The following is a 27,617-nucleotide window of genomic DNA, read 5'->3' as shown; positions in this document are numbered from 1 at the left end:
TTGTTGGTACTCCAGCCATTGTTATTTTCCACCTCTCGTTATCGTTGTTGGTACTCCAGCCATTGTTATTTTCCACCTCTCGTTATCGTTGTTGGTACTCCAGCCATTGTTATTTTCCACCTCTCGTTATCGTTGTTGGTACTCCAGCCATTGTTATTTTCCACCTCTCGTTATCGTTGTTGGTACTCCAGCCATTGTTATTTTCCACCTCTCGTTATCGTTGTTGGTACTCCAGCCATTGTTATTTTCCACCTCTCGTTATCGTTGTTGGTACTCCAGCCATTGTTATTTTCCACCTCTCGTTATCGTTGTTGGTATTCCAGCCATTGTTATTTTCCACCTCTCGTTATCGTTGTTGGTAGCCATTGTTATTTTCCACCTCTCGTTATCGTTGTTGGTACTCCAGCCATTGTTATTTTCCACCTCTCGTTATCGTTGTTGGTACTCCAGCCATTGTTATTTTCCACCTCTCGTTATCGTTGTTGGTACTCCAGCCATTGTTATTTTCCACCTCTCGTTATCGTTGTTGGTACTCCAGCCATTGTTATTTTCCACCTCTCGTTATCGTTGTTGGTACTCCAGCCATTGTTATTTTCCACCTCTCGTTATCGTTGTTGGTACTCCAGCCATTGTTATTTTCCACCTCTCGTTATCGTTGTTGGTACTCCAGCCATTGTTATTTTCCACCTCTCGTTATCGTTGTTGGTATTCCAGCCATTGTTATTTTCCACCTCTCGTTATCGTTGTTGGTCATTGTTATTTTCCACCTCTCGTTATCATTGTTGGTACTCCAGCCATTGTTATTTTCCACCTCTCGTTATCGTTGTTGGTACTCCAGCCATTGTTATTTTCCACCTCTCGTTATCGTTGTTGGTACTCCAGCCATTGTTATTTTCCACCTCTCGTTATCGTTGTTGGTACTTGTTATTTTCCAGCCATTGTTATTTTCCACCTCTCGTTATCGTTGTTGGTACTCCAGCCATTGTTATTTTCCACCTCTCGTTATCGTTGTTGGTACTCCAGCCATTGTTATTTTCCACCTCTCGTTATCGTTGTTGGTACTCCAGCCATTGTTATTTTCCACCTCTCGTTATCGTTGTTGGTATTCCAGCCATTGTTATTTTCCACCTCTCGTTATCGTTGTTGGTACTCCAGCCATTGTTATTTTCCACCTCTCGTTATCGTTGTTGTTACTCCAGCCATTGTTATTTTCCACCTCCCGCTATCGTTGTTGGTACTCCAGCCATTGTTATTTTCCACCTCTCGTTATCGTTGTTGGTACTCCAGCCATTGTTATTTTCCACCTCCCGTTATCGTTGTTGGTACTCCAGCCATTGTTATTTTCCACCTCTCGTTATTGTTGTTAGTATTCCAGCCATTGTTCTTTTCCACCTCTCGTTATCGTTGTTGGTACTCCAGACATTGTTATTTTCCACCTCTCGTTATCGTTGTTGGTACTCCAGCCATTGTTATTTTCCACCTCTCGTTATCGTTGTTGGTACTCCAGCCATTGTTATTTTCCACCTCTCGTTATCGTTGTTGGTACTCCAGCCATTGTTATTTTCCACCTCTCGTTATCGTTGTTGGTACTCCAGCCATTGTTATTTTCCACCTCTCGTTATCGTTGTTGGTATTCCAGCCATTGTTATTTTCCACCTCTCGTTATTGTTGTTGGTACTCCAGCCACATTGTTATTTTCCACCTCTCGTTATCGTTGTTGGTACTCGTGCCATTGTTATTTTCCACCTCTCGTTATCGTTGTTGGTACTCCAGCCATTGTTATTTTCCACCTCTCGTTATCGTTGTTGGTACTCCAGCCATTGTTATTTTCCACCTCTCGTTATCGTTGTTGGTACTCCAGCCATTGTTATTTTCCACCTCTCGTTATCGTTGTTGGTACTCCAGCCATTGTTATTTTCCACCTCTCGTTATCGTTGTTGGTACTCCAGCCATTGTTATTTTCCACCTCTCGTTATCGTTGTTGGTACTCCCGCCATTGTTATTGTCCTCTCGTTATCGTTGTTGGTACTCCAGCCATTGTTATTTTCCACCTCTCGTTATCGTTGTTGGTACTCCAGCCATTGTTATTTTCCACCTCTCGTTATCGTTGTTGGTACTCCAGCCATTGTTATTTTCCAACTCCCGTTATCGTTGTTGGTATTCCAGCCTTTGTTATTTTCCACCTCTCGTTATCATTTTTGGTATTCCAGCCATTGTTATTTTCCACCCCTCGTTATCATTTTTGGTACTCCAGCCATTGTTATTTTCCACCTCTCGTTATTGTTGTTAGTATTCCAGCCATTGTTATTTTCCACTTCCTGTTATCGTTGTTGGTACTCCAGCCATTGTTATTTTCCACCTCCCATTATCGTTGTTGGTATTCCAGCCATTGTTATTTTCCACCTCTCGTTATCGTTGTTGGTATTCCAGCCATTGTTATTTTCCACCTCTCGTTATCATTGTTGGTATTCCAGCCATTGTTATTTTCCACCTCTCGTTATCGTTGTTGGTACTCCAGCCATTGTTATTTTCCACCTCCCGTTGTTGGCCCGTCCGCTGTTATTTTTTCTTTCAGGTAGGGAATAATAATTTTACCGCCCACATCGCATGCTCCTAACGGGCTACTAAACTTAACTTTTTCTGATAATCATTCTTATTTCAAATAGAGATATACCAGATGTTTCACAAATAGCAGTTACGACTCCCCACTGAACGTTCAGCAGTGTGGCAGTGTACCGACATGTTCGCCCTTTGTCAGTATAATATGACGGAGTAGGGTGTCAGTATATTTCAGTGGAGTAAAACTATAAAATTGGCTTCAGTTCCGCACTATAACAAGGAGGCTTACACGAATCATCGTGGTGCCATATTTTATGACCCTGGTTGTTAATGAGACTTTCTGATTTTAATGTCACACCGCCATTCTTTCCTCTGATGCTTGTGTTCCTGTGACTTTGGCTGTTGTTTCAAGCCGGATTTTTTTAACTCCAGGTGGGTCGACCCTACCTTTAGTTTTTGGTCATACTTTGTTTACAGCTGTTTTCCTATTCTTTCTTCATTTCTTTCCTGGGCATTGTAATGTTGTTGTTGTTTCTCCTACAGCTATCGCTCGTTCCAGTTTGATGTTTATTATGTTGCTGTAACCAATCAGTTGACGTCACTGGATGCTTAGACCAAAAGAATTTTGATCCCTTTTCGTTTCCATTTGGATTGTAGAAATTGTCCTTTGTAGATCTATCGTCATCCTCGTGGCATTACGATATAACAGGTATGTTTCCATTGCTCTGACGAGGTTTAAGCATATCGTCAGTTGTTTTGCCTAATAAAAATCCCTTGATAGCAATGGTCGTATTTCGTTTTCTTTTCTTTTTATTTCACTCGTGTTTCGGCTTTGAAAACAAACATGCACATCAAATGCATATTATTAAACAGTCTGAAATGTTGTTAATTATGCATGAACAACACAAACGGATATTAAGCAGTTTTGACTTAATTGATAGTCTATACGACAGTCATTACCACGTGTGTACGATTACTGGGCTAATTAGATCCGACAAGTACCCACATTCCAAGACCTATGTAAATCCGGTTCAATGGAACCCCTGAAACAAACATTGTCACGTCTGACCAAGTTTTGTATACATGGCATTCCTACCATTTTTATCAGGTGTAAGAGAACTTTGATCGAGGCCAGGATTCCCTAGAAGATTAACATGGCAATGGGCTTGTCTGGTTAAACAGTTATTCTAATCTTTGGTAAACTTTTAACACAATCTCTACTCTCCTTGCTAGACAGATCTGTGTAAACAATAATACCAACCCTTTGGTACACTTTTAACACAGCTTCTACTCTTCTAACTCGACAGGACTGGGTAAACAATGATATCACCCCTTGGTACACTTTTAACACAGTTTCTACTCTTCTAACTCGACAGGACTGGGTAAACAATGATATCACCCCTTGGTACACTTTTAACACAGTTTCTACTCTTCTAACTCGACAGGACTGGGTAAACAATGATACCAACCCTTGGTAGTCTTTTAATACAGTTTCATATCAACCCTTGATAGACTTTTAACACAGTTTCTGCTCTTCTAACTCAACAGGACGAGTAAACAATGATATCACCCCTTGGTAGACTTTTAACATAGTTTCTGCTCTTCTAACTCAACAGGACGGGTAAACAATGATACCAACCCTTGGTAGTCTTTTAATACAGTTTCATATCAACCCTTGATAGACTTTTAACACAGTTTCTGCTCTTCTAACTCAACAGGACGAGTAAACAATAATACCAACCCTTGATAGACTTTTAACACAGTTTCTGCTCTTCTAACTCAACAGGACGAGTAAACAATAATACCAACCCTTGATAGACTTTTAACACAGTTTCTGCTCTTCTAACTCAACAGGACTGGGTAAACAATAATACCAACCCTTGGTACACTTTTAACACAGCTTCTACTCTTCTAACTCGACAGGACTGGGTAAACAATGATATCACCCCTTGGTACACTTTTAACACAGTTTCTGCTCTTCTAACTCAACAGGACGAGTAAACAATAATACCAACCCTTGATAGACTTTTAACATAGTTTCTGCTCCCCTAACTCGACTATGGTTTTTACCAGTTTCCTCACCTGGCCTCGATATACTACGTAAAGGTGAGAGGTTTTATCTTTTTCAAAAAATATTTATTTGGAAAGTAATCCAAGAAAAAGGATTGTCAATGCATCCTGATCTATAATATGGTATACTCCAATGCCGGCTGTATGCGTTATGTCTGTGACAAATTACAGTCCCAACTTAACCACCCATATGTTACTTCTAGTGTATACCTGTACATGCCTATGGAGATGTGGAGAATGAAGTGACGCGGACACAATCAACACATCTATATTTAATATTCTGTTTTAAATCAGACGTACATAAACTGTATCGGAACTTGAGTGTTGCTACACGCTGTTGTTGTACAGACTGGTTGGATGTAACCAGTGGGTATTGACAAGGACACTTGACAAACAAGTTGACAATATTATCGACTTTTCACAGTAACACGAAATATTAACCGTTAATGAGATAGCTATTTGCCAGATACAGGAAGCGAGGACAAGCAGGATATACTCTCTTTATTAGATTTTTATTTTCTGCTGTTTTTGTTTTATATTCAAATTCCTAATCGATTTTGCAGCTTTGTAGATCAACAACGGGAAACGTGCATATATAACAATAGTATTTTTATAACTGTAAGGCAATAAACATACGATTTATGTATAATTTCATCCGGGTTTTAATGGTAATCAATGCATTAATATATATTTGAAATGTTACTGTTCAGTTTTACAGCTGGAGTTATAGTATGGTAATAATATACTGAAGATATTCTTTTTTCAAATTATTGTAGTACCACAATACAACATATTATCGGTTGTAGAAACATACACAAATGGTCCTTTCCCTGTTACACCGAGGGAATGTCAGCAATCACCTGGAACATATATCTAGGGTGGGGTATTCCGTCCAATGGTACACCGAGAGAAGGTAGGGAATCCACTAGTTTACCGAGGTTATGTAACCAATCACCTGGAACATATATCTAGGGTGGGGTATTCCGTCCAATGGTACACCGAGAGAAGGTAGGGAATCCACTGGTTTACCGAGGTTATGTAACCAATCACCTGGAACATATATCTAGGGTGGGGTAATCCGTCCAATGGTACACCGAGAGAAGGTAGGGAATCCACTGGTTTACAGAGGTTATGTAACCAATCACCTGGAACATATATCTAGGATGGGGTATTCCGTCCAATGGTACACCGAGGGAAGGCAGTGAATCCACTGGTAAACCGAGGTTATGTAATCAATCACCTGGAACATATATCTAGGGTGGGGTAATCCGTCCGATGGTACACCGAGGGAAGGCAGGGAATCCACTGGTACACCGAGGTTATAACCAATCAACTGGAACATATATCTAGGGTGGGGCATTCCGGCCAATGGTACACCGAGGGAAGGCAGGTAATCCACTGGTACACCGAGGTTATGTAACCAATCAACTGGAACATATATCTAGGGTGGGGTAGTCCGTCCAATGGTACACCGAGGGAAGGTAGGGAATCCACTGGTACACAAAGGGAAGGTAGTCTGTCGACTGGTCCACAAAGGGAAGGTAGTCTGTCGACTGGTCCACAAAGGGAAGGTAGTCTGGCCACTGGTCCACAAAGGGAAGGTAGTCTGTCCCCTGGTCCACAAAGGGAAGGTACTCCTTCCACTGAAGGTAGACGGGAAGGTAGTCCGTCCACTGGTCCACAAAGGGAAGGTAGTCCGTCCACTGGTCCACAAAGGGAAGGTAGTCTGTCCAATGGTCCAGAAAGGGAAGGTAGTCCGTCCACTAGTCCACACAGGAAAGGTAGACTATCCTGTCTGACTAGAATACAAAGAGAAGGTAGTCCGTCCACTGGTCCACAAAGGGAAGGTAGTCCGTCCACTGGTCCACAAAGGGAAGGTAGTCCGTCCACTAGTCCAGAAAGGGAAGGTAGTCCGTCCACTGGTCCACAAAGGGAAGGTAGACTATCCTGTCTGACTAGAATACACTGGTACACCGGAGAAGGCAGGTAATCCACTGAAACACAGAACAAGAGGGAAGGTAATACGTCCAATGGTTCACCGTGGAAATGTAGGTAATCCACTGAAACACAGATCTAGATGGAAGGTAGTCCGTCCACTTGTACACCACTGAAGCCTATCCCAACACAGTAATATAACACGCAATATGTTACTTAAAACGGATGTACCTTTCCTTATCGCCAGCGTCTATAGATGAACAAATATTACGTACTGGTTTGTCGCGGTCAATTCGAGAACTCATAATCTTCCATACTAGGACAGTCGGCCAGTTCTTAAGACCAAAAGATTAAGGTGTTGCTAAGCAAGTCGTGAGGAAATGAAAAACAAAATAAGAAATAGATAGCAGATACTATTTTAAAGGCAATTGGCGCAGTATGTTTATTTCGACTTCTTCTAACATATTAGTCGCTTCATAAAACATTTCTCGTTCCCTGACCAGCAGGGTTGCCGGGGAAAGTTGCCCATCCACTTGTTTAGTCCACAAACGCTAATTGGCTCTGCTGTTTAGCATGAGATATCGCCACAGTGATAGAGTGTTATGCTGTTGTAACACATCCATGCCCCTCATTCGATGCTAACTCGGGTCAAGTATGACCCCCAGCCAGGCGTGACGTCACTCTGGTACCAGTCGTACCTGAGCTCTCAGTGTATATATACATCGGATGCATATCGACTCCAGTAGCTGACGATACGAGACTGACCCCTGAGCTGTCGACACCTACCTACAGGCTTAGAGTACCTTTGTTACCTGTCATCAACGATATAGTGTTAGGTTACATCATTCACCAACAGTCTTTTCTATATATATATATTCCATATATTCTTCTGGAATATATTGTGTAATTCCTGTGGACTTTTTTTTTTCTTTCTTTTTTTGATGTGTTAATTCTATCGGCAGACCGAGGATTAATTAGACAACAGAGTTCCCGAGAAATCCATCAGAAGGATAAGTACTTTTCAAGATTTCTTATTAATCATTTAGTCGCTATCTCGTATTTTAGCGTCGGGAACTGATAATAAATAGTATCCTGGTCTGTATAATTTATTATTTAGATACCTTGTTTAAGGAGTTTTATAGTGATACTATAGTTATAACTAGATTCAGCTATATATCAAATACAATAGGAAGGTCCAAACAGTATTAGGTAGAGTTATAATTCTGTAGAAAATATTTCATATTTTATATATCTCTGATACATATAACCTTTATTTTATCTATTTTCTTATCGGGCTATTCATTTCGGACCATTTTTAAGACGGCCTTATAAAGTGCCATCCCAACCCCAAAAACAAAAGAAAAACTGTATCTGGTTCCTGTCCATTGTCTTTCCGTGGCCAGATATCACACTTTCACACCTGACTACACAACCTCTGCTATCCAGACCACTCACTTTCACGCTTGACCGCGTTCTTTTCTCAATCAAGGTCTCTGTCGCTCCGTCTCCAGGTAACACACCAGACCTTTTATTCTAGACTAATTAGGATCTCCCCACAGGAATTCCTCTCACCCTTTTCCCTCTGTCAACTAACTACAAACACAACATGGCTGGCCCAACCACAAACAAACCCGCCGTAGTTATACTGACCCCTAGGGATAAAAAACCACTACATGCGGGACGTGTTCGCGGGGACATATCCCAATACACAGGGGTAACCAGTGACGTCAGGGACGTCAAGATGCTACCATCAGGTATCATATTAGTTCTCTGCGCCACAGCGATGTGCATAACAAAGGCGATGAAAATCGCATGTATAGATGGTACACCATGTACAACACGGCTATCTAAACGGCCATATACAAACTCCCCACCTAGACGCAAACAAAAAATGACTCGCACAACAACAAAGGGGGTCATCTATCGGATCCCCCTCAACACGTCATTAACATCATTAAACAAAATAAACAATGTCAAGACAGCCAGTAGGATGCACAACAAAGACAAACAACCTACTACATCCATCCTACTGGAATTTCACTCAAACACTCTACCTAAAGAAATCAAATTTAACAAAATCACATATCCAGTAACAAAATTCAACGTACCACGCAAACAACAAAAACCTACTACAAAGCATACAAAACCAAAATATTCCCAGTGCTCAACAACCCAAATCACCTACAACAAAACTACAACAAATCGACTGTACTCGGCAGTCGTACAAAACAACACTCCGCAAAATAACACAAACAAACACACCAACACTACTACAACCATTAACTCACAAATAACACCTACACAACACGGAGTATTAGTCACCACAGAGCTACTCGGCAATATTGTCCTGTTAGCACGTGATCAAACACTCACAGACAGACAAGCACTACAAAAAGTCAGGGCCCTAATAAACAAACAAAACGGGTTCCCGGCACCTCAAGTCACACCCATAAATAAACTGACACAAACAACACCCACACAAACCTCACCAACACAGCCAAAACCAACACAGTCCACACCAACAACATCACCTACACTTTTCTCAACACAAACAACACCCCAAACCTTAATAACAACCACACAAACCAAAAACACTCCTACACAACAAACAATACACCTTCTGGATAGTTCTGGAGAGTTAGACGACTCGTTTCTGTCCAAACCTCCCACACCTCGCTCTCCTACTGGATTGGGTAGACGTAGGACACAAACAAACAATAAAACAACACCAAAAAACAAACAAACAACACCGACACGCCCTAACACCAGATCACGGGCAAAACACACCGCCAATCAGCCGAGACCTGGAAATAGCAAACGACAGCTTTACTAGAGCCACAAGCAACATAAATTTAATATAAATACCCATTTTCTTTCGCGGGTATATTAAATGACCAGTCAGGCCTTACTGTCATGCATTGGAATGCAGGAGGCCTTAAGCCGAAAATTTCAGAATTAAAATCATTTCTGAACGAAAATGCTCCCGATATTTTATGTATTCAGGAAACAATGCTTAAACCTAAACACAAAAGTTTCAAAATTAATGGTTACAATCCACCATTTAGGTACGATTCGGACCAAGGTTTGGCAATATATATAAAATGCGGAATTGCATACAAAGAGTATGAAATCAAAGACCAAGATATTGTGGCTCTAGGAATAGAACTACACAACAAAACAAACAAAACAGTCATACTCAATATATACCTCTCCCCCAAAAAACCAATTCCATTTAATTCCCTGGTGAATCTGATAGAAAATATCGACACAGATAACATCATTGTAACCGGGGATTTTAATGGACATCATACATTGTGGGGAAGTAACAAAAACAATTCCCGGGGAGAAACAATACACAAATGGGCAGATGAGACTGGTCTAACCATACTAAATGAGGGTAACCCTACTAGAATAGATGTAGCACGGGGTATAGAATCCCATCTAGATATCACCCTAGCATCTCCAAACTTAGCTAGTAAATGTAGCTACTGGAACACCCTCGATAGCACTCTAGGTTCCGACCATTACCCAATTTTGACACAGTTTGATTTTAAACCCCATGTCAATACAATTCAATACACACCACGATGGGTTTTTAATAAGGCCAATTGGGACCAATTCAAAATTTTAGCAGAAACAATCCAACATGAGGAAATTTTCGATCAAGATGTTGACGTCTTTAATGCAAATTTAACTAGGGTTATTTTAGATATAGCGTCAACATCTATCCCTAAAACCTCAGGCAAACCCAAAACGAGGAAAAACAATCCATGGTGGAACGATGAGTGTAGGTTAGCCAAAAAACTCAAAAAGAATAGCGAAAGGAAATGGAGGGCAAATAAAAATAGTGAACTATTAAAAACAGAGTACACAAGATGCAAAACAAACTTCAATAACATCATTCAAAACGCCAAAAACAATCATTGGCAAGAGTTTTGTACATCTTTAAATAACAAAACTAATTTGAAAAACGTTTGGTCAAAGGTCAAAGCTATACAGGGAATAAGTAGATCAGAAATCCCTATACTAGGTAAGAACAACATTACCGATAAGGAAAAGGCAGATACTCTAGCTAAACAATATCAAAAGGCTAGTAGTAATGATAATTTGACCCCTGAATTCAAACTAAATAAAGTTCACAATCAAGTCACCATTGATAATGAAATCAAAGACCCAGGCCCTAACACCGGTGATCTCAACTGCCCATTCACAATCACAGAATACAAACAAGCACTACAGAACAAGAGAAACACGTCCCCGGGCGATGATAATATTTCATACAACATACTCAAACACTGTCCGGACAACATCACAGACATCATACTCCTTTTTTACAACCACATATGGGACACAGGTATAATACCTGAATCTTGGAAAAATGCCATTGTTATACCTATACTAAAACCAGGTAAAAATCCACAAGAACCTGCATCATATAGGCCCATAGCTCTAACCTCACACCTGTGTAAGGTCATGGAAACTATGGTAAACAATAGGCTAGTACACTCATTAGAAAGATCAGGTATCATAAACGAGGAACAGAGCGGATTCCGTAAGGGTAGATCGACATTAGACCCACTACTACGACTCACTTCAGAGATAAAAAAAGGTTTTAACCTCAAACAAAACACTCTAGCTGTCTTCTTAGATCTGGAAAAAGCTTATGATCTCATTTGGCATGACGGACTTCTGGTCTCACTAAAAAAATTCGGCATAACTGGTAACATCTTCAAATTCGTCAACAGTTTCCTTAAAAACCGTAAAATTCAAGTTAGGATCCATAACACTCTTTCGGATCAACTTGAACTAGACAACGGTGTAGCACAAGGCAGCGTTATTTCTCCAACACTCTTTAATATTTACATCAACACACTGTCAGATACGCTAAACAACAACACCAAGTTAGCGCAATTTGCAGATGATGGGTGTATCTGGAGTACAGGAAAAAACATTAGATATCTAACCAAACATATCCAAAAAAATCTTACAGCAATTAATGAGTGGGCCAATAAGTGGGGTTTTAAACCATCTAAACAAAAAACTGTAGCAATGTATTTCTCTAGAAGTAGAACACTACCAGAACTATACCTAGGCCAGACCAAATTAAAATTTGAAAAACAAGTTAGGTATTTAGGCATGATAATCGATCACAAACTCACATGGAGTAAACATATTCAATATGTAAAGGAATCATGCCAAAAGGCAATTAACACCATGAGGTATATTTCTGGTTGTAAATTTGGCGCCAATAAAACAACTCAATTAATGTTATATAAGGCCTTAGTTAGATCAAGGTTAGATTACGGGTGCCAGGTATATAATATAGCTAGTGACACAGTATTAAAACATCTAGATGTAATACAACACACAGCCTTAAGGGTAGCGCTAAGGGCCATCAAAAACACCAACAGCAATAGTTTACTAGCAGAGGCCGGCGAAACAACATTAACACTTAGGCGAGAAAACCTTACTCTAAAATACTGGGCTAGAACCCAAAATCATGGGGATAGGTTCTTACTAAACAAAGCAATACAAAATAGTGAAATACCTGTTACCAACATCAGGGCTCCCTATCCTTCAGAAATACTTAGATTAAAACAGAAATATGGTTTAGAAGGTGTCAAGATCTCCCGCAAACAAGATTTCCAAGTCCCGTGGTTAAAAACATCACCAAACGTATCGCTATTACTGCATAAGACGTTAGATAAACACCACGACCCGATAGGCGCAAAACACCTAGCATTAGAGTTGATAGATAAGAAATATTACAACTTCGTTAAATTTTATACCGATGGCTCTAAAAATCCAACCAATGATAGAGTAGGGATAGGTATATATAACGATACATATAACATCAGAAAATCTCTCCGACTAAGTGACAGAGCCTCGGTCTACACAGCTGAACTCATGGCTATTCAAATAGCATTACTAGGTATTAAGAAAAACCACACCAAATTTGAACGAGTAGTCATTCTTTCGGACTCCCTCAGCTCCTTACAATCCTTGACAACTGGAAATAGCAGTAGACCTAAACTGCTTAATGCAATTCATTATATGATCACCGAGATCGATCAATTAGGAATAGATCTAAAATTCGAATGGATTCCATCTCATGTCGACATTTTAGGTAACGAGATAGCAGATCAACTCGCTAGAGCAGCCTTAGGGTCACGTGATGTTCATCTAAATATAGACTTGAGTGTATCAGAGGTCGTCAGTATAATCAATGACAAAACTCAATTGATAAGGCAGGAAAATTGGTCGAAATTAACTAATAACTGGCTCTATTCCATCGAGAGCAATGTTAAGATCCAACCTCAGTTATATAGTTATAATAAAGTAGAGGATACTGTTATCACTAGACTTCGATTAGGCTACACCAAACTCGGTCATAACATCAACCGTATTAAAAAGGAAGTCAGTCCATATTGTCCAAACTGTGGTGAACCGGAAACCATAGAACACATTCTGTTCGAATGCACCACCCATGACAACTTTAGATCAGTTTTCCAAAACCAAATTGAGCATATAGACAATATGAAATTCGATTCCAAAACGGTACTCAACCCTCCAAAACAACATAGAAAATATGTATTCGACCAATTAACCTCCTATCTAACGGATATTGATTATATTGATAAAATCTAGGAAAGCGATATAATTATATATATATATATATATATATAAAAAAAAAAAAAAAAAAAAAAAAACACACACACACACACGCAATATACGCAATTATGAGTCCACGTCCAGTATAGAATAAAAACACAAATAGGTACTACTTGTAGATCGTACAACCACTGCTTACTATAACTGGATAAACAGTGGACGTATTCGAATCTACATGTCCCCAATGGGTGGTCAGTAACCTATGGTAGGTAGGGAAACCAGGATACACAGCCCTCTGTAATTGACTTTACAGGGAGGTGTATTCAACACTGGACACAGGACTATAATTTCACCACCTCACACATACCAACAATACCCTTTAATACATGCCAATAACACACACCACATCCCTTAGCAGGGGACATTGTAAAAAAAAAAAAACATTAAGATTCCCCCCCCCCCCCATTTTTTTTTTTTTTTTTTTTTTTTAAACCATACCCACAACACCACATACACACACAAAAACATCTCCTACATAAATACAACATACACTGGGCCGAAACCCAAAGCCAACAACCATTACAAAATCTCTTCCACCCTACCTTCCACCTTCTAATATACAAATCCCTGCTCTAGTAGGGTAGACATGTAGACGATTATACACAGTAATCTACAGTCTCCCGAACGACATCGATTGTATAATAATTCACATTTATTCTCACTAATCCCAAAAATCTACGCTAACCCAATTCCAGCACATTCTTTACATCACCCCATCACATCCACTCTCATAACTGAACTTAATAACACAGTTCCCCACTTTTAAAATCCACTCTAGACCAGCATGACTAACCTTGTCAAATGGTGGCTAGTAATCCCATCTACAAATAACAAACCTACACCAGCTAACAAGCTAAACCTATTTTCCAATTTCCGACTTTCCCATACACTCTCTCCCGCTATCTTCTAAAACTTCTTGTCCTTCGGAAGGGACGTTAAACGGGGGTCCGGTGTACAGTGAGTCACGCCGTGCACGTTAAAGAACCTCTGCTGGTTTTCGAAAAAGAGAAGGCTAACTGCTAGCCGCCACAGAGCATAGGTTTATATTAGGGAAATATAAAGTGAGACTAGAGTAGGACTAGGCGTTTCTGTGACAGTCCAAAATTTCCCCAGTTTTTTTTTTTTTTGTTTTTTTTTTTTTTTTTTTTTTTTTTCTTTAGACGTTAGGGTATAGATATAGTCAGATATGTCCTCCCCATATTAGACCTGTTTGGTGATTACTAAAAAGCTATCTTCACACCCCCTAAAGCCTCGGCCCTACCAGCCCCCTCCCCAATCTTGTCCTTCGGAAGGGACGTTTAAAAAGAGAAACCTAAACCCGGGTCCGGAAAGTATACAGCAAAACCTAAGAAACACGACTACGTCGCGACGTTAAAAGAACCTCTGAAAACTTATCTAAGACTAGACAAGCCTTTCCAAGGCTGCAAAAAAATTTACTTAAACTGCTGCCGCTAAAGCAATCTTTTCTTAGGAAAATATAAAGTGAACAGCTTCTAGTACCTAGGACACACTCACGCCCGTTTATGATTAGGTGAATGAATTTCAATAATATACACGTTAAACCAACAGTTAATACACCTCTGCACGGTATCGGTAGCATGTACAATGTGAATTCCACAAATGTAGTTAGACTAACGCTGCCACTTTTGTTTATTTAGGGAAAAAGCGTGAATTTTCCGCTAATTTTTTTTTCAAAATAGTTGAAACAGGTGGTATATTCCAATTTCCAAAGACTTGCAGGAGTCGTTTTCACTGTACAGCTTAGACCTGTTTATAAAGTGTTTTTTTTCTAAAAAGTAGAATGCTTTATTGCGAAAGGCTGATCCGGGGGAAAGGCAAACGGCGAAATCACTCCTATTTGTGTGGTTTTGTTTTGTTTTGTGTGTGAGTGTGTGCATGTGTTTTTTTTTTCCTTTTTTCCCCTCTCACCTGTGACTAACACACCATTTCTTTATTTTCGAGTTCCTATCGAAACACAGAAGTTTGGTGAGTACTAAAAAGCATGTGTAAATATATATGATCACAGCACACACACAAAGCCCAATTAAATGCGATAATCGAATCGGTGGAGACTATGGAGCAGGAATTCGATAAATGTGCAGCCATATATACTGAACCCGCATATATTACGAATTTAGAACAATGTCCTGAATAACCGGAACAAGGACGTTAAGCTACAGAAAAAAAAAAAAGCGCTTAAACGGCTGAGGGGGGGGGGCATACAGCTTACCTAGCACTGACTAGCGCAGTTCTCGAACAATCACATCCAGACGAATCCGAAGATGGCAGAGAAGACTCCAGTGAAGAAAGCAGTGAAGAAGCCAAAGACCCCGGCAGCTCATCCAAAGTACAGCGACATGGTGGCCACTGCAGTGGGAAGTCTGAAGGAACGTGGAGGCTCGTCCCGTCAGGCAATACTGAAATACATCATGGCTAACTTCAAAGTGGGATCCGACGCTAAGGCTATCAACGCACACCTGAAGATCGCCCTCCGGAACGGCGTGAAGAAAGGAGCCCTGAAACAGTCGAAAGGAACCGGAGCTGCTGGATCATTCAAGCTCGGAGAGAAACCTAAACCCGCCAAAAAACCAGCCGCTAAGAAAGTGGTTAAGCCGAAAGCAGCAAAACCTAAGAAACCGGCGGCGAAGAAAGCGACTACGTCGGCGACGGCTAAGAAACCAAAGGCAAAGACACCCAAGAAAGCAGCTACCAAGAAAACCACGGAGAAGAAACCATCCAAGAAAACTACCAAGCCCAAGACCCCTAAGAAAAAGGCTATCAAGTCTCCGAAGAAAGCTAAGACAGACAAGCCTAAGAAAGCCAAGGCTGCAAAAAAATAAGATGTATATCTTACACCGTCCGAACGACACGTAAACAGTCCTTTTTAGGACTACCCACATGTCACGAAAATCATCCAATTACGCCTCGAAAAATACGCAAAACGCACTAATCCTAACTTCTTATAATTGACCAACGAACAAACCAACAACACCCTTCCCCACCCCCACCCTCCAAATACACCCACCTACCCGAAAGTAAAGGAAAATCCACCTTCCCACCCAACCCCACAGGACTACTTCACATCACACACTTTTTTGTTATAAACAATTGATACCTGCTACAACTTCTAAGTCGCCGCCCCGTCCCCCGTCTCCCACCCGACAAGTACACACTCACGCCCGGCCCCGCCCATTTATGATTAGGTGAATGAATTTCAATAATATACACGTTAAACCAACAGTTAATACACCTATAAGCTGACACGGTATCGGTTTATTTCTTAATACTACGCATGTACAATCTGAATTCAAATACACAAATGTAGTGTACCGACTAACGCTAAAAATTGCCACTTTCAACCAACAATCATTTCATATATGAAATAATAGTAATGTTTATGTGGAAACTAGTGAAAACACTTCAAAATCATACTCTGAAATCGAGACAATTTCCGCTATACATTTTTTTTTCAAAATAGTTGAAACAGGTGGTATTATTCCAATTTCCACATATTTCAGTTTACCCAGTTGCAGGAGTCGTTTTCACTGTCCGTGCACGTGGGTACGTTGTCGTGTATACCTGTGTACGTATGTGTATAGTGCACGATCAAAGGTAAGTATCGTCGTCGTCTATACGATAGAGAATTATCCTGAATATAAAGTTGTTCTGACTCAAATTTCTAAAGTATAAATTTAACCCAGAATGTATAAAATGGATGTGTGAGCCAAACACATTTATTGCGAAAGGCTGAGTCCGGGGGCTCCAACCACGGCAGTTTTATTTTTTAAAAATATGAAATCCGATTCTCCTATTTGTGTGGTTTTGTTTTGTTTTGTGTGTGAGTGTGTGCATGTGTTTTTTTTTTCCTTTTTTCCCCTCTCACCTGTGACTGTTACTAGCGCGCGCACACCCACACCCACAAACACACCCCCATACATACACACCATTTCTTTATTTTCGAGTTCGATATCTAGACAACACAGAATTAATACATGTTTGCGTAGAGTCGAGTCAAGTACACATGTGTACACGTATATATATGATCACACATACAATACAGCACAACACACATGTGGATACGATGACGTATGAATTGGGAGGGAAAAAAACCCCCAAAAAACATATTCCATACTTAGAATGTGATATTTGTTAGCAATTAAATGCGATAATCGAATCGAAAATGGTGGAGACTATGGATTGAGATTAAGTATAGCAGGAATTCGATAAATGTGCTTCCATGTCTATGATATTTACCCATTCTAAATCTAAATTATTCACAAATACCATTTATTACCATATATACAATGAACATGTATATATTAAGAAACTAAGTAAATAGTGTGTTTATGAAAATAACGCATATATTACGAATTTAGAACAATTCTATTCAACTAATAGTGAAACCGCACTGACAAAATTATAGGAAAATGTCATGTAGCTCACTCATTACGAAACCGATTTAAATTTTGAAAACACCATTCGTTTGCCTATCTATCCGTTAGCAAATAGGTGTATATATCACTAATTTTCTCCAATAATTTAGAGCTATAAACAACGTTTATTCACACCAAGGAAACACAAATTACTTGTTTTCCACACAGACAGGCTAACGCGCCGTTAGGTGTCCTCGGCGAGGTGCAGCAAAAAGCGCTTAAACGGCTGAGCGAGGACGGGCGGGGCATACAGCTTACCTAGCACTGACTAGCGCAGTTCTCGAACAATCACATCCAGACGAATCCGAAGATGGCAGAGAAGACTCCAGTGAAGAAAGCAGTGAAGAAGCCAAAGACCCCGGCAGCTCATCCAAAGTACAGCGACATGGTGGCCACTGCAGTGGGAAGTCTGAAGGAACGTGGAGGCTCGTCCCGTCAGGCAATACTGAAATACATCATGGCTAACTTCAAAGTGGGATCCGACGCTAAGGCTATCAACGCACACCTGAAGATCGCCCTCCGGAACGGCGTGAAGAAAGGAGCCCTGAAACAGTCGAAAGGAACCGGAGCTGCTGGATCATTCAAGCTCGGAGAGAAACCTAAACCCGCCAAAAAACCAGCCGCTAAGAAAGTGGTTAAGCCGAAAGCAGCAAAACCTAAGAAACCGGCGGCGAAGAAAGCGACTACGTCGGCGACGGCTAAGAAACCAAAGGCAAAGACACCCAAGAAAGCAGCTACCAAGAAAACCACGGAGAAGAAACCATCCAAGAAAACTACCAAGCCCAAGACCCCTAAGAAAAAGGCTATCAAGTCTCCGAAGAAAGCTAAGACAGACAAGCCTAAGAAAGCCAAGGCTGCAAAAAAATAAGATGTATATCTTACACCGTCCGAACGACACGTAAACAGTCCTTTTTAGGACTACCCACATGTCACGAAAATCATCCAATTACGCCTCGAAAAATACGCAAAACGCACTAATCCTAACTTCTTATAATTGACCAACGAACAAACCAACAACACCCTTCCCCACCCCCACCCTCCAAATACACCCACCTACCCGAAAGTAAAGGAAAATCCACCTTCCCACCCAACCCCACAGGACTACTTCACATCACACACTTTTTTGTTATAAACAATTGATACCTGCTACAACTTCTAAGTCGCCGCCCCGTCCCCCGTCTCCCACCCGACAAGTACACACTCACGCCCGGCCCCGCCCATTTATGATTAGGTGAATGAATTTCAATAATATACACGTTAAACCAACAGTTAATACACCTATAAGCTGACACGGTATCGGTTTATTTCTTAATACTACGCATGTACAATCTGAATTCAAATACACAAATGTAGTGTACCGACTAACGCTAAAAATTGCCACTTTCAACCAACAATCATTTCATATATGAAATAATAGTAATGTTTATGTGGAAACTAGTGAAAACACTTCAAAATCATACTCTGAAATCGAGACAATTTCCGCTATACATTTTTTTTTCAAAATAGTTGAAACAGGTGGTATTATTCCAATTTCCACATATTTCAGTTTACCCAGTTGCAGGAGTCGTTTTCACTGTCCGTGCACGTGGGTACGTTGTCGTGTATACCTGTGTACGTATGTGTATAGTGCACGATCAAAGGTAAGTATCGTCGTCGTCTATACGATAGAGAATTATCCTGAATATAAAGTTGTTCTGACTCAAATTTCTAAAGTATAAATTTAACCCAGAATGTATAAAATGGATGTGTGAGCCAAACACATTTATTGCGAAAGGCTGAGTCCGGGGGCTCCAACCACGGCAGTTTTATTTTTTAAAAATATGAAATCCGATTCTCCTATTTGTGTGGTTTTGTTTTGTTTTGTGTGTGAGTGTGTGCATGTGTTTTTTTTTTCCTTTTTTCCCCTCTCACCTGTGACTGTTACTAGCGCGCGCACACCCACACCCACAAACACACCCCCATACATACACACCATTTCTTTATTTTCGAGTTCGATATCTAGACAACACAGAATTAATACATGTTTGCGTAGAGTCGAGTCAAGTACACATGTGTACACGTATATATATGATCACACATACAATACAGCACAACACACATGTGGATACGATGACGTATGAATTGGGAGGGAAAAAAACCCCCAAAAAACATATTCCATACTTAGAATGTGATATTTGTTAGCAATTAAATGCGATAATCGAATCGAAAATGGTGGAGACTATGGATTGAGATTAAGTATAGCAGGAATTCGATAAATGTGCTTCCATGTCTATGATATTTACCCATTCTAAATCTAAATTATTCACAAATACCATTTATTACCATATATACAATGAACATGTATATATTAAGAAACTAAGTAAATAGTGTGTTTATGAAAATAACGCATATATTACGAATTTAGAACAATTCTATTCAACTAATAGTGAAACCGCACTGACAAAATTATAGGAAAATGTCATGTAGCTCACTCATTACGAAACCGATTTAAATTTTGAAAACACCATTCGTTTGCCTATCTATCCGTTAGCAAATAGGTGTATATATCACTAATTTTCTCCAATAATTTAGAGCTATAAACAACGTTTATTCACACCAAGGAAACACAAATTACTTGTTTTCCACACAGACAGGCTAACGCGCCGTTAGGTGTCCTCGGCGAGGTGCAGCAAAAAGCGCTTAAACGGCTGAGCGAGGACGGGCGGGGCATACATACCATACATATCATACATACCACTGACCCCGAGCTGTCGACACCTACCTGCAGGCTTAGAGTACCTTTGTTACCTGTCATCAACGATATAGTGTTAGGTTACATCATTCACCAACAGTCTTTTCTATATATATATATATATATTCCATATATTCTTCTGGAATATATTGTGGACTTTTTTTTTTTTTCTTTTTTTGATGTGTTATTCTAGGCAGACCTTGTTTACACAACAGAGTTTTCCATCAGAAGGATAAGTACTTTTCAAAATTTCTTATTAATCATTTCAGTTATTCTAAGGAGTTTATAGTGCATACTATTCTATAATTGACCAACCCAAAAACCGGAGCTATATATCAAATACAATAGGAAGGTCCAAACAGTATTAGGTAGAGTTATAATTCTGTAGAAAATATTTCATATTTTATATATCTCTGATACATATAACCTTTATTTTATCTATTTTCTTATCGGGCTATTCATTTCGGTTTATATTCATTTTTAAGACGGCCTTATAAAGTGCCATCCCAACCCCAAAAACAAAAGAAAAACTGTATCTGGTTCCTGTCCATTGTCTTTCCGTGGCCAGATATCACACTTTCACACCTGACTACACAACCTCTGCTATCCAGACCACTCACTTTCACGCTTGACCGCGTTCTTTTCTCAATCAAGGTCTCTGTCGCTCCGTCTCCAGGTAACACACCAGACCTTTTATTCTAAACTAATTAGGATCTCCCCACAGGAATTCCTCGCCCCCACACCCACAAACACACCCCATTTTCCCTCTGTCAACTAACTACAAACACAACATGGCTGGCCCAACCACAAACAAACCCGCCGTAGTTATACTGACCCCTTGTTCGCGAATTTTGTTATACACAGGGGTAACCAGTGACGTCAGGGACGTCAAGATGCTACCATCAGGTATCATATTAGTTCTCTGCGCCACAGCGATGTGCATAACAAAGGCGATGAAAATCGCATGTATAGATGGTACACCATGTACAACACGGCTATCTAAACGGCCATATACAAACTCCCCACCTAGACGCAAACAAAAAATGACTCGCACAACAACAAAGGGGGTCATCTATCGGATCCCCCTCAACACGTCATTAACATCATTAAACAAAATAAACAATGTCAAGACAGCCAGTAGGATGCACAACAAAGACAAACAACCTACTACATCCATCCTACTGGAATTTCACTCAAACACTCTACCTAAAGAAATCAAATTTAACAAAATCACATATCCAGTAACAAAATTCAACGTACCACGCAAACAACAAAAACCTACTACAAAGCATACAAAACCAAAATATTCCCAGTGCTCAACAACCCAAATCACCTACAACAAAACTACAACAAATCGACTGTACTCGGCAGTCGTACAAAACAACACTCCGCAAAATAACACAAACAAACACACCAACACTACTACAACCATTAACTCACAAATAACACCTACACAACACGGAGTATTAGTCACCACAGAGCTACTCGGCAATATTGTCCTGTTAGCACGTGTCAAACACTCACAGACAGACAAGCACTACAAAAAGTCAGGGCCCTAATAAACAAACAAAACGGGTTCCCGGCACCTCAAGTCACACCCATAAATAAACTGACACAAACAACACCCACACAAACCTCACCAACACAGCCAAAACCAACACAGTCCACACCAACAACATCACCTACACTTTTCCTAACACAAACAACACCCCAAACCTTAATAACAACCACACAAACCAAAAACACTCCTACAACCTTCTGGATAGTTCTGGAGAGTTAGACGACTCGTTTCTGTCCAAACCTCCCACACCTCGCTCTCCTACTGGATTGGGTAGACGTAGGACACAAACAAACAATAAAACAACACCAAAAAACAAACAAACAACACCGACACGCCCTAACACCAGATCACGGGCAAAACACACCGCCAATCAGCCGAGACCTGGAAATAGCAAACGACAGCTTTACTAGAGCCACAAGCAACATAAATTTAATATAAATACCCATTTTCTTTCGCGGGTATATTAAATGACCAGTCAGGCCTTACTGTCATGCATTGGAATGCAGGAGGCCTTAAGCCGAAAATTTCAGAATTAAAATCATTTCTGAACGAAAATGCTCCCGATATTTTATGTATTCAGGAAACAATGCTTAAACCTAAACACAAAAGTTTCAAAATTAATGGTTACAATCCACCATTTAGGTACGATTCGGACCAAGGTTTGGCAATATATATAAAATGCGGAATTGCATACAAAGAGTATGAAATCAAAGACCAAGATCTTGTGGCTCTAGGAATAGAACTACACAACAAAACAAACAAAACAGTCATACTCAATATATACCTCTCCCCCAAAAAACCAATTCCATTTAATTCCCTGGTGAATCTGATAGAAAATATCGACACAGATAACATCATTGTAACCGGGGATTTTAATGGACATCATACATTGTGGGGAAGTAACAAAAACAATTCCCGGGGAGAAACAATACACAAATGGGCAGATGAGACTGGTCTAACCATACTAAATGAGGGTAACCCTACTAGAATAGATGTAGCACGGGGTATAGAATCCCATCTAGATATCACCCTAGCATCTCCAAACTTAGCTAGTAAATGTAGCTACTGGAACACCCTCGATAGCACTCTAGGTTCCGACCATTACCCAATTTTGACACAGTTTGATTTTAAACCCCATGTCAATACAATTCAATACCCACCACGATGGGTTTTTAATAAGGCCAATTGGGACCAATTCAAAATTTTAGCAGAAACAATCCAACATGAGGAAATTTTCGATCAAGATGTTGACGTCTTTAATGCAAATTTAACTAGGGTTATTTTAGATATAGCGTCAACATCTATCCCTAAAACCTCAGGCAAACCCAAAACGAGGAAAAACAATCCATGGTGGAACGATGAGTGTAGGTTAGCCAAAAAACTCAAAAAGAATAGCGAAAGGAAATGGAGGGCAAATAAAAATAGTGAACTATTAAAAACAGAGTACACAAGATGCAAAACAAACTTCAATAACATCATTCAAAACGCCAAAAACAATCATTGGCAAGAGTTTTGTACATCTTTAAATAACAAAACTAATTTGAAAAACGTTTGGTCAAAGGTCAAAGCTATACAGGGAATAAGTAGATCAGAAATCCCTATACTAGGTAAGAACAACATTACCGATAAGGAAAAGGCAGATACTCTAGCTAAACAATATCAAAAGGCTAGTAGTAATGATAATTTGACCCCTGAATTCAAACTAAATAAAGTTCACAATCAAGTCACCATTGATAATGAAATCAAAGACCCAGGCCCTAACACCGGTGATCTCAACTGCCCATTCACAATCACAGAATACAAACAAGCACTACAGAACAAGAGAAACACGTCCCCGGGCGATGATAATATTTCATACAACATACTCAAACACTGTCCGGACAACATCACAGACATCATACTCCTTTTTTACAACCACATATGGGACACAGGTATAATACCTGAATCTTGGAAAAATGCCATTGTTATACCTATACTAAAACCAGGTAAAAATCCACAAGAACCTGCATCATATAGGCCCATAGCTCTAACCTCACACCTGTGTAAGGTCATGGAAACTATGGTAAACAATAGGCTAGTACACTCATTAGAAAGATCAGGTATCATAAACGAGGAACAGAGCGGATTCCGTAAGGGTAGATCGACATTAGACCCACTACTACGACTCACTTCAGAGATAAAAAAAGGTTTTAACCTCAAACAAAACACTCTAGCTGTCTTCTTAGATCTGGAAAAAGCTTATGATCTCATTTGGCATGACGGACTTCTGGTCTCACTAAAAAAATTCGGCATAACTGGTAACATCTTCAAATTCGTCAACAGTTTCCTTAAAAACCGTAAAATTCAAGTTAGGATCCATAACACTCTTTCGGATCAACTTGAACTAGACAACGGTGTAGCACAAGGCAGCGTTATTTCTCCAACACTCTTTAATATTTACATCAACACACTGTCAGATACGCTAAACAACAACACCAAGTTAGCGCAATTTGCAGATGATGGGTGTATCTGGAGTACAGGAAAAAACATTAGATATCTAACCAAACATATCCAAATAAATCTTACAGCAATTAATGAGTGGGCCAATAAGTGGGGTTTTAAACCATCTAAACAAAAAACTGTAGCAATGTATTTCTCTAGAAGTAGAACACTACCAGAACTATACCTAGGCCAGACCAAATTAAAATTTGAAAAACAAGTTAGGTATTTAGGCATGATAATCGATCACAAACTCACATGGAGTAAACATATTCAATATGTAAAGGAATCATGCCAAAAGGCAATTAACACCATGAGGTATATTTCTGGTTGTAAATTTGGCGCCAATAAAACAACTCAATTAATGTTATATAAGGCCTTAGTTAGATCTAGGTTAGATTACGGGTGCCAGGTATATAATATAGCTAGTGACACAGTATTAAAACATCTAGATGTAATACAACACACAGCCTTAAGGGTAGCGCTAAGGGCCATCAAAAACACCAACAGCAATAGTTTACTAGCAGAGGCCGGCGAAACAACATTAACACTTAGGCGAGAAAACCTTACTCTAAAATACTGGGCTAGAACCCAAAATCATGGGGATAGGTTCTTACTAAACAAAGCAATACAAAATAGTGAAATACCTGTTACCAACATCAGGGCTCCCTATCCTTCAGAAATACTTAGATTAAAACAGAAATATGGTTTAGAAGGTGTCAAGATCTCCCGCAAACAAGATTTCCAAGTCCCGTGGTTAAAAACATCACCAAACGTATCGCTATTACTGCATAAGACGTTAGATAAACACCACGACCCGATAGGCGCAAAACACCTAGCATTAGAGTTGATAGATAAGAAATATTACAACTTCGTTAAATTTTATACCGATGGCTCTAAAAATCCAACCAATGATAGAGTAGGGATAGGTATATATAACGATACATATAACATCAGAAAATCTCTCCGACTAAGTGACAGAGCCTCGGTCTACACAGCTGAACTCATGGCTATTCAAATAGCATTACTAGGTATTAAGAAAAACCACACCAAATTTGAACGAGTAGTCATTCTTTCGGACTCCCTCAGCTCCTTACAATCCTTGACAACTGGAAATAGCAGTAGACCTAAACTGCTTAATGCAATTCATTATATGATCACCGAGATCGATCAATTAGGAATAGATCTAAAATTCGAATGGATTCCATCTCATGTCGACATTTTAGGTAACGAGATAGCAGATCAACTCGCTAGAGCAGCCTTAGGGTCACGTGATGTTCATCTAAATATAGACTTGAGTGTATCAGAGGTCGTCAGTATAATCAATGACAAAACTCAATTGATAAGGCAGGAAAATTGGTCGAAATTAACTAATAACTGGCTCTATTCCATCGAGAGCAATGTTAAGATCCAACCTCAGTTATATAGTTATAATAAAGTAGAGGATACTGTTATCACTAGACTTCGATTAGGCTACACCAAACTCGGTCATAACATCAACCGTATTAAAAAGGAAGTCAGTCCATATTGTCCAAACTGTGGTGAACCGGAAACCATAGAACACATTCTGTTCGAATGCACCACCCATGACAACTTTAGATCAGTTTTCCAAAACCAAATTGAGCATATAGACAATATGAAATTCGATTCCAAAACGGTACTCAACCCTCCAAAACAACATAGAAAATATGTATTCGACCAATTAACCTCCTATCTAACGGATATTGATTATATTGATAAAATCTAGGAAAGCGATATAATTATATATATAAAAAAAAAAAAAAAAAAATCAAAAAACACACACACACACACGCAATATACGCAATTATGAGTCCACGTCCAGTATAGAATAAAAACACAAATAGGTACTACTTGTAGATCGTACAACCACTGCTTACTATAACTGGATAAACAGTGGACGTATTCGAATCTACATGTCCCCAATGGGTGGTCAGTAACCTATGGTAGGTAGGGAAACCAGGATACACAGCCCTCTGTAATTGACTTTACAGGGAGGTGTATTCAACACTGGACACAGGACTATAATTTCACCACCTCACACATACCAACAATACCCTTTAATACATGCCAATAACACACACCACATCCCTTAGCAGGGGACATTGTAAAAAAACAGTAAGATTCCCCCACCCTTTTTTTTTTTTTTTTTAAACCATACCCACAACACCACATACACACACAAAAACATCTCCTACATAAATACAACATACACTGGGCCGAAACCCAAAGCCAACAACCATTACAAAATCTCTTCCACCCTACCTTCCACCTTCTAATATACAAATCCCTGCTCTAGTAGGGTAGACATGTAGACGATTATACACAGTAATCTACAGTCTCCCGCACAACATCGATTGTATAATAATTCACATTTATTCTCACTAATCCCAAAAATCTACGCTAACCCAATTCCAGCACATTCTTTACATCACCCCATCACATCCACTCTCATAACTGAACTTAATAACACAGTTCCCCACTTTTAAAATCCACTCTAGACCAGCATGACTAACCTTGTCAAATGGTGGCTAGTAATCCCATCAACTACAAATAACATAGAAAGATAAGTACATGTTGAATTTATGACCTCTCTAAGATAAAAAGAATCTGCTTAATATTGTATATATACGACAGACGAAAACAGAGTTATGTAAGCACACAGAAGTTTTTCTTTTTTCAAACCATTTTTTTATATTGTTCATTCACGAATATATCAAAAATTTACTTCCCTACAGCGCTTGTTTAGCCTTAGACAAATTCAGGCGTTTTTACCTTAAGCGTGCACAGGTAGAATGAACTCGTCATGCCTACTAATGTTAAATCAAGGGCTGCTACTACATGGTTTTGATGTCGGTGATCTGAAACGGTTATAATTTGTCAATTTTTAAATATTTTTTCATCGTTTTTGGATTATAATATTAATTTTTTATAATATTAAATTATGTTTGTGTATTAATATAAAGCAGATTTGAAAATACGTGAACAGAAAAGAAAACCGTTGCAATTCAGGATGTGATAGTTTTAATCATGTTGAGTTATGGATTAAACCTATTTATAACTTAGAGGAAGATCTGAATTTCGAAACCGCAAAAATAACCCGCTTACATTGTGTCACAACATACAGACTTTTAAAGAATATTTATTCAAGATACACCAA

The 27,617-nt window shown here is 39.4% G+C and overlaps 3 protein-coding genes across 3 annotated transcripts; all 3 read left to right on the top strand.

The window, feature by feature from the left end:
• Positions 1-8,170: 8,170 nt before the first annotated feature.
• On the top strand, positions 8,171-9,397 carry LOC132562252 (mucin-2-like). The gene has a single exon (XM_060226991.1). It carries the CDS (start codon positions 8,171-8,173, stop codon positions 9,395-9,397), a length of 1,227 nt encoding a protein of 408 aa, XP_060082974.1.
• Positions 9,398-15,533: 6,136 nt separating this feature from the next.
• LOC132562263 (histone H1-delta-like) lies at positions 15,534-16,076 on the top strand. Its single transcript, XM_060227003.1, has one exon. It carries the CDS (start codon positions 15,594-15,596, stop codon positions 16,074-16,076), a length of 483 nt encoding a protein of 160 aa, XP_060082986.1. The 5' UTR covers positions 15,534-15,593.
• Positions 16,077-17,991: 1,915 nt separating this feature from the next.
• LOC132562264 (histone H1-delta-like) lies at positions 17,992-18,537 on the top strand. The gene has a single exon (XM_060227004.1). The coding sequence runs from the start codon at positions 18,055-18,057 to the stop codon at positions 18,535-18,537; it is 483 nt and encodes a 160-aa protein (XP_060082987.1). The 5' UTR covers positions 17,992-18,054.
• The last annotated feature ends 9,080 nt before the right edge of the window (positions 18,538-27,617 follow it).

This window comes from Ylistrum balloti, unplaced genomic scaffold, assembly GCF_031769215.1.
Source record: "Ylistrum balloti isolate Yb309-2 unplaced genomic scaffold, AGI_CSIRO_Ybal_v1 Utg371384, whole genome shotgun sequence".
NCBI lineage: Eukaryota > Metazoa > Mollusca > Bivalvia > Pectinida > Pectinidae > Ylistrum > Ylistrum balloti.
Note: the sequence above shows the minus strand (reverse complement) of the source record. Positions and strands in the feature narration are given on the sequence as shown.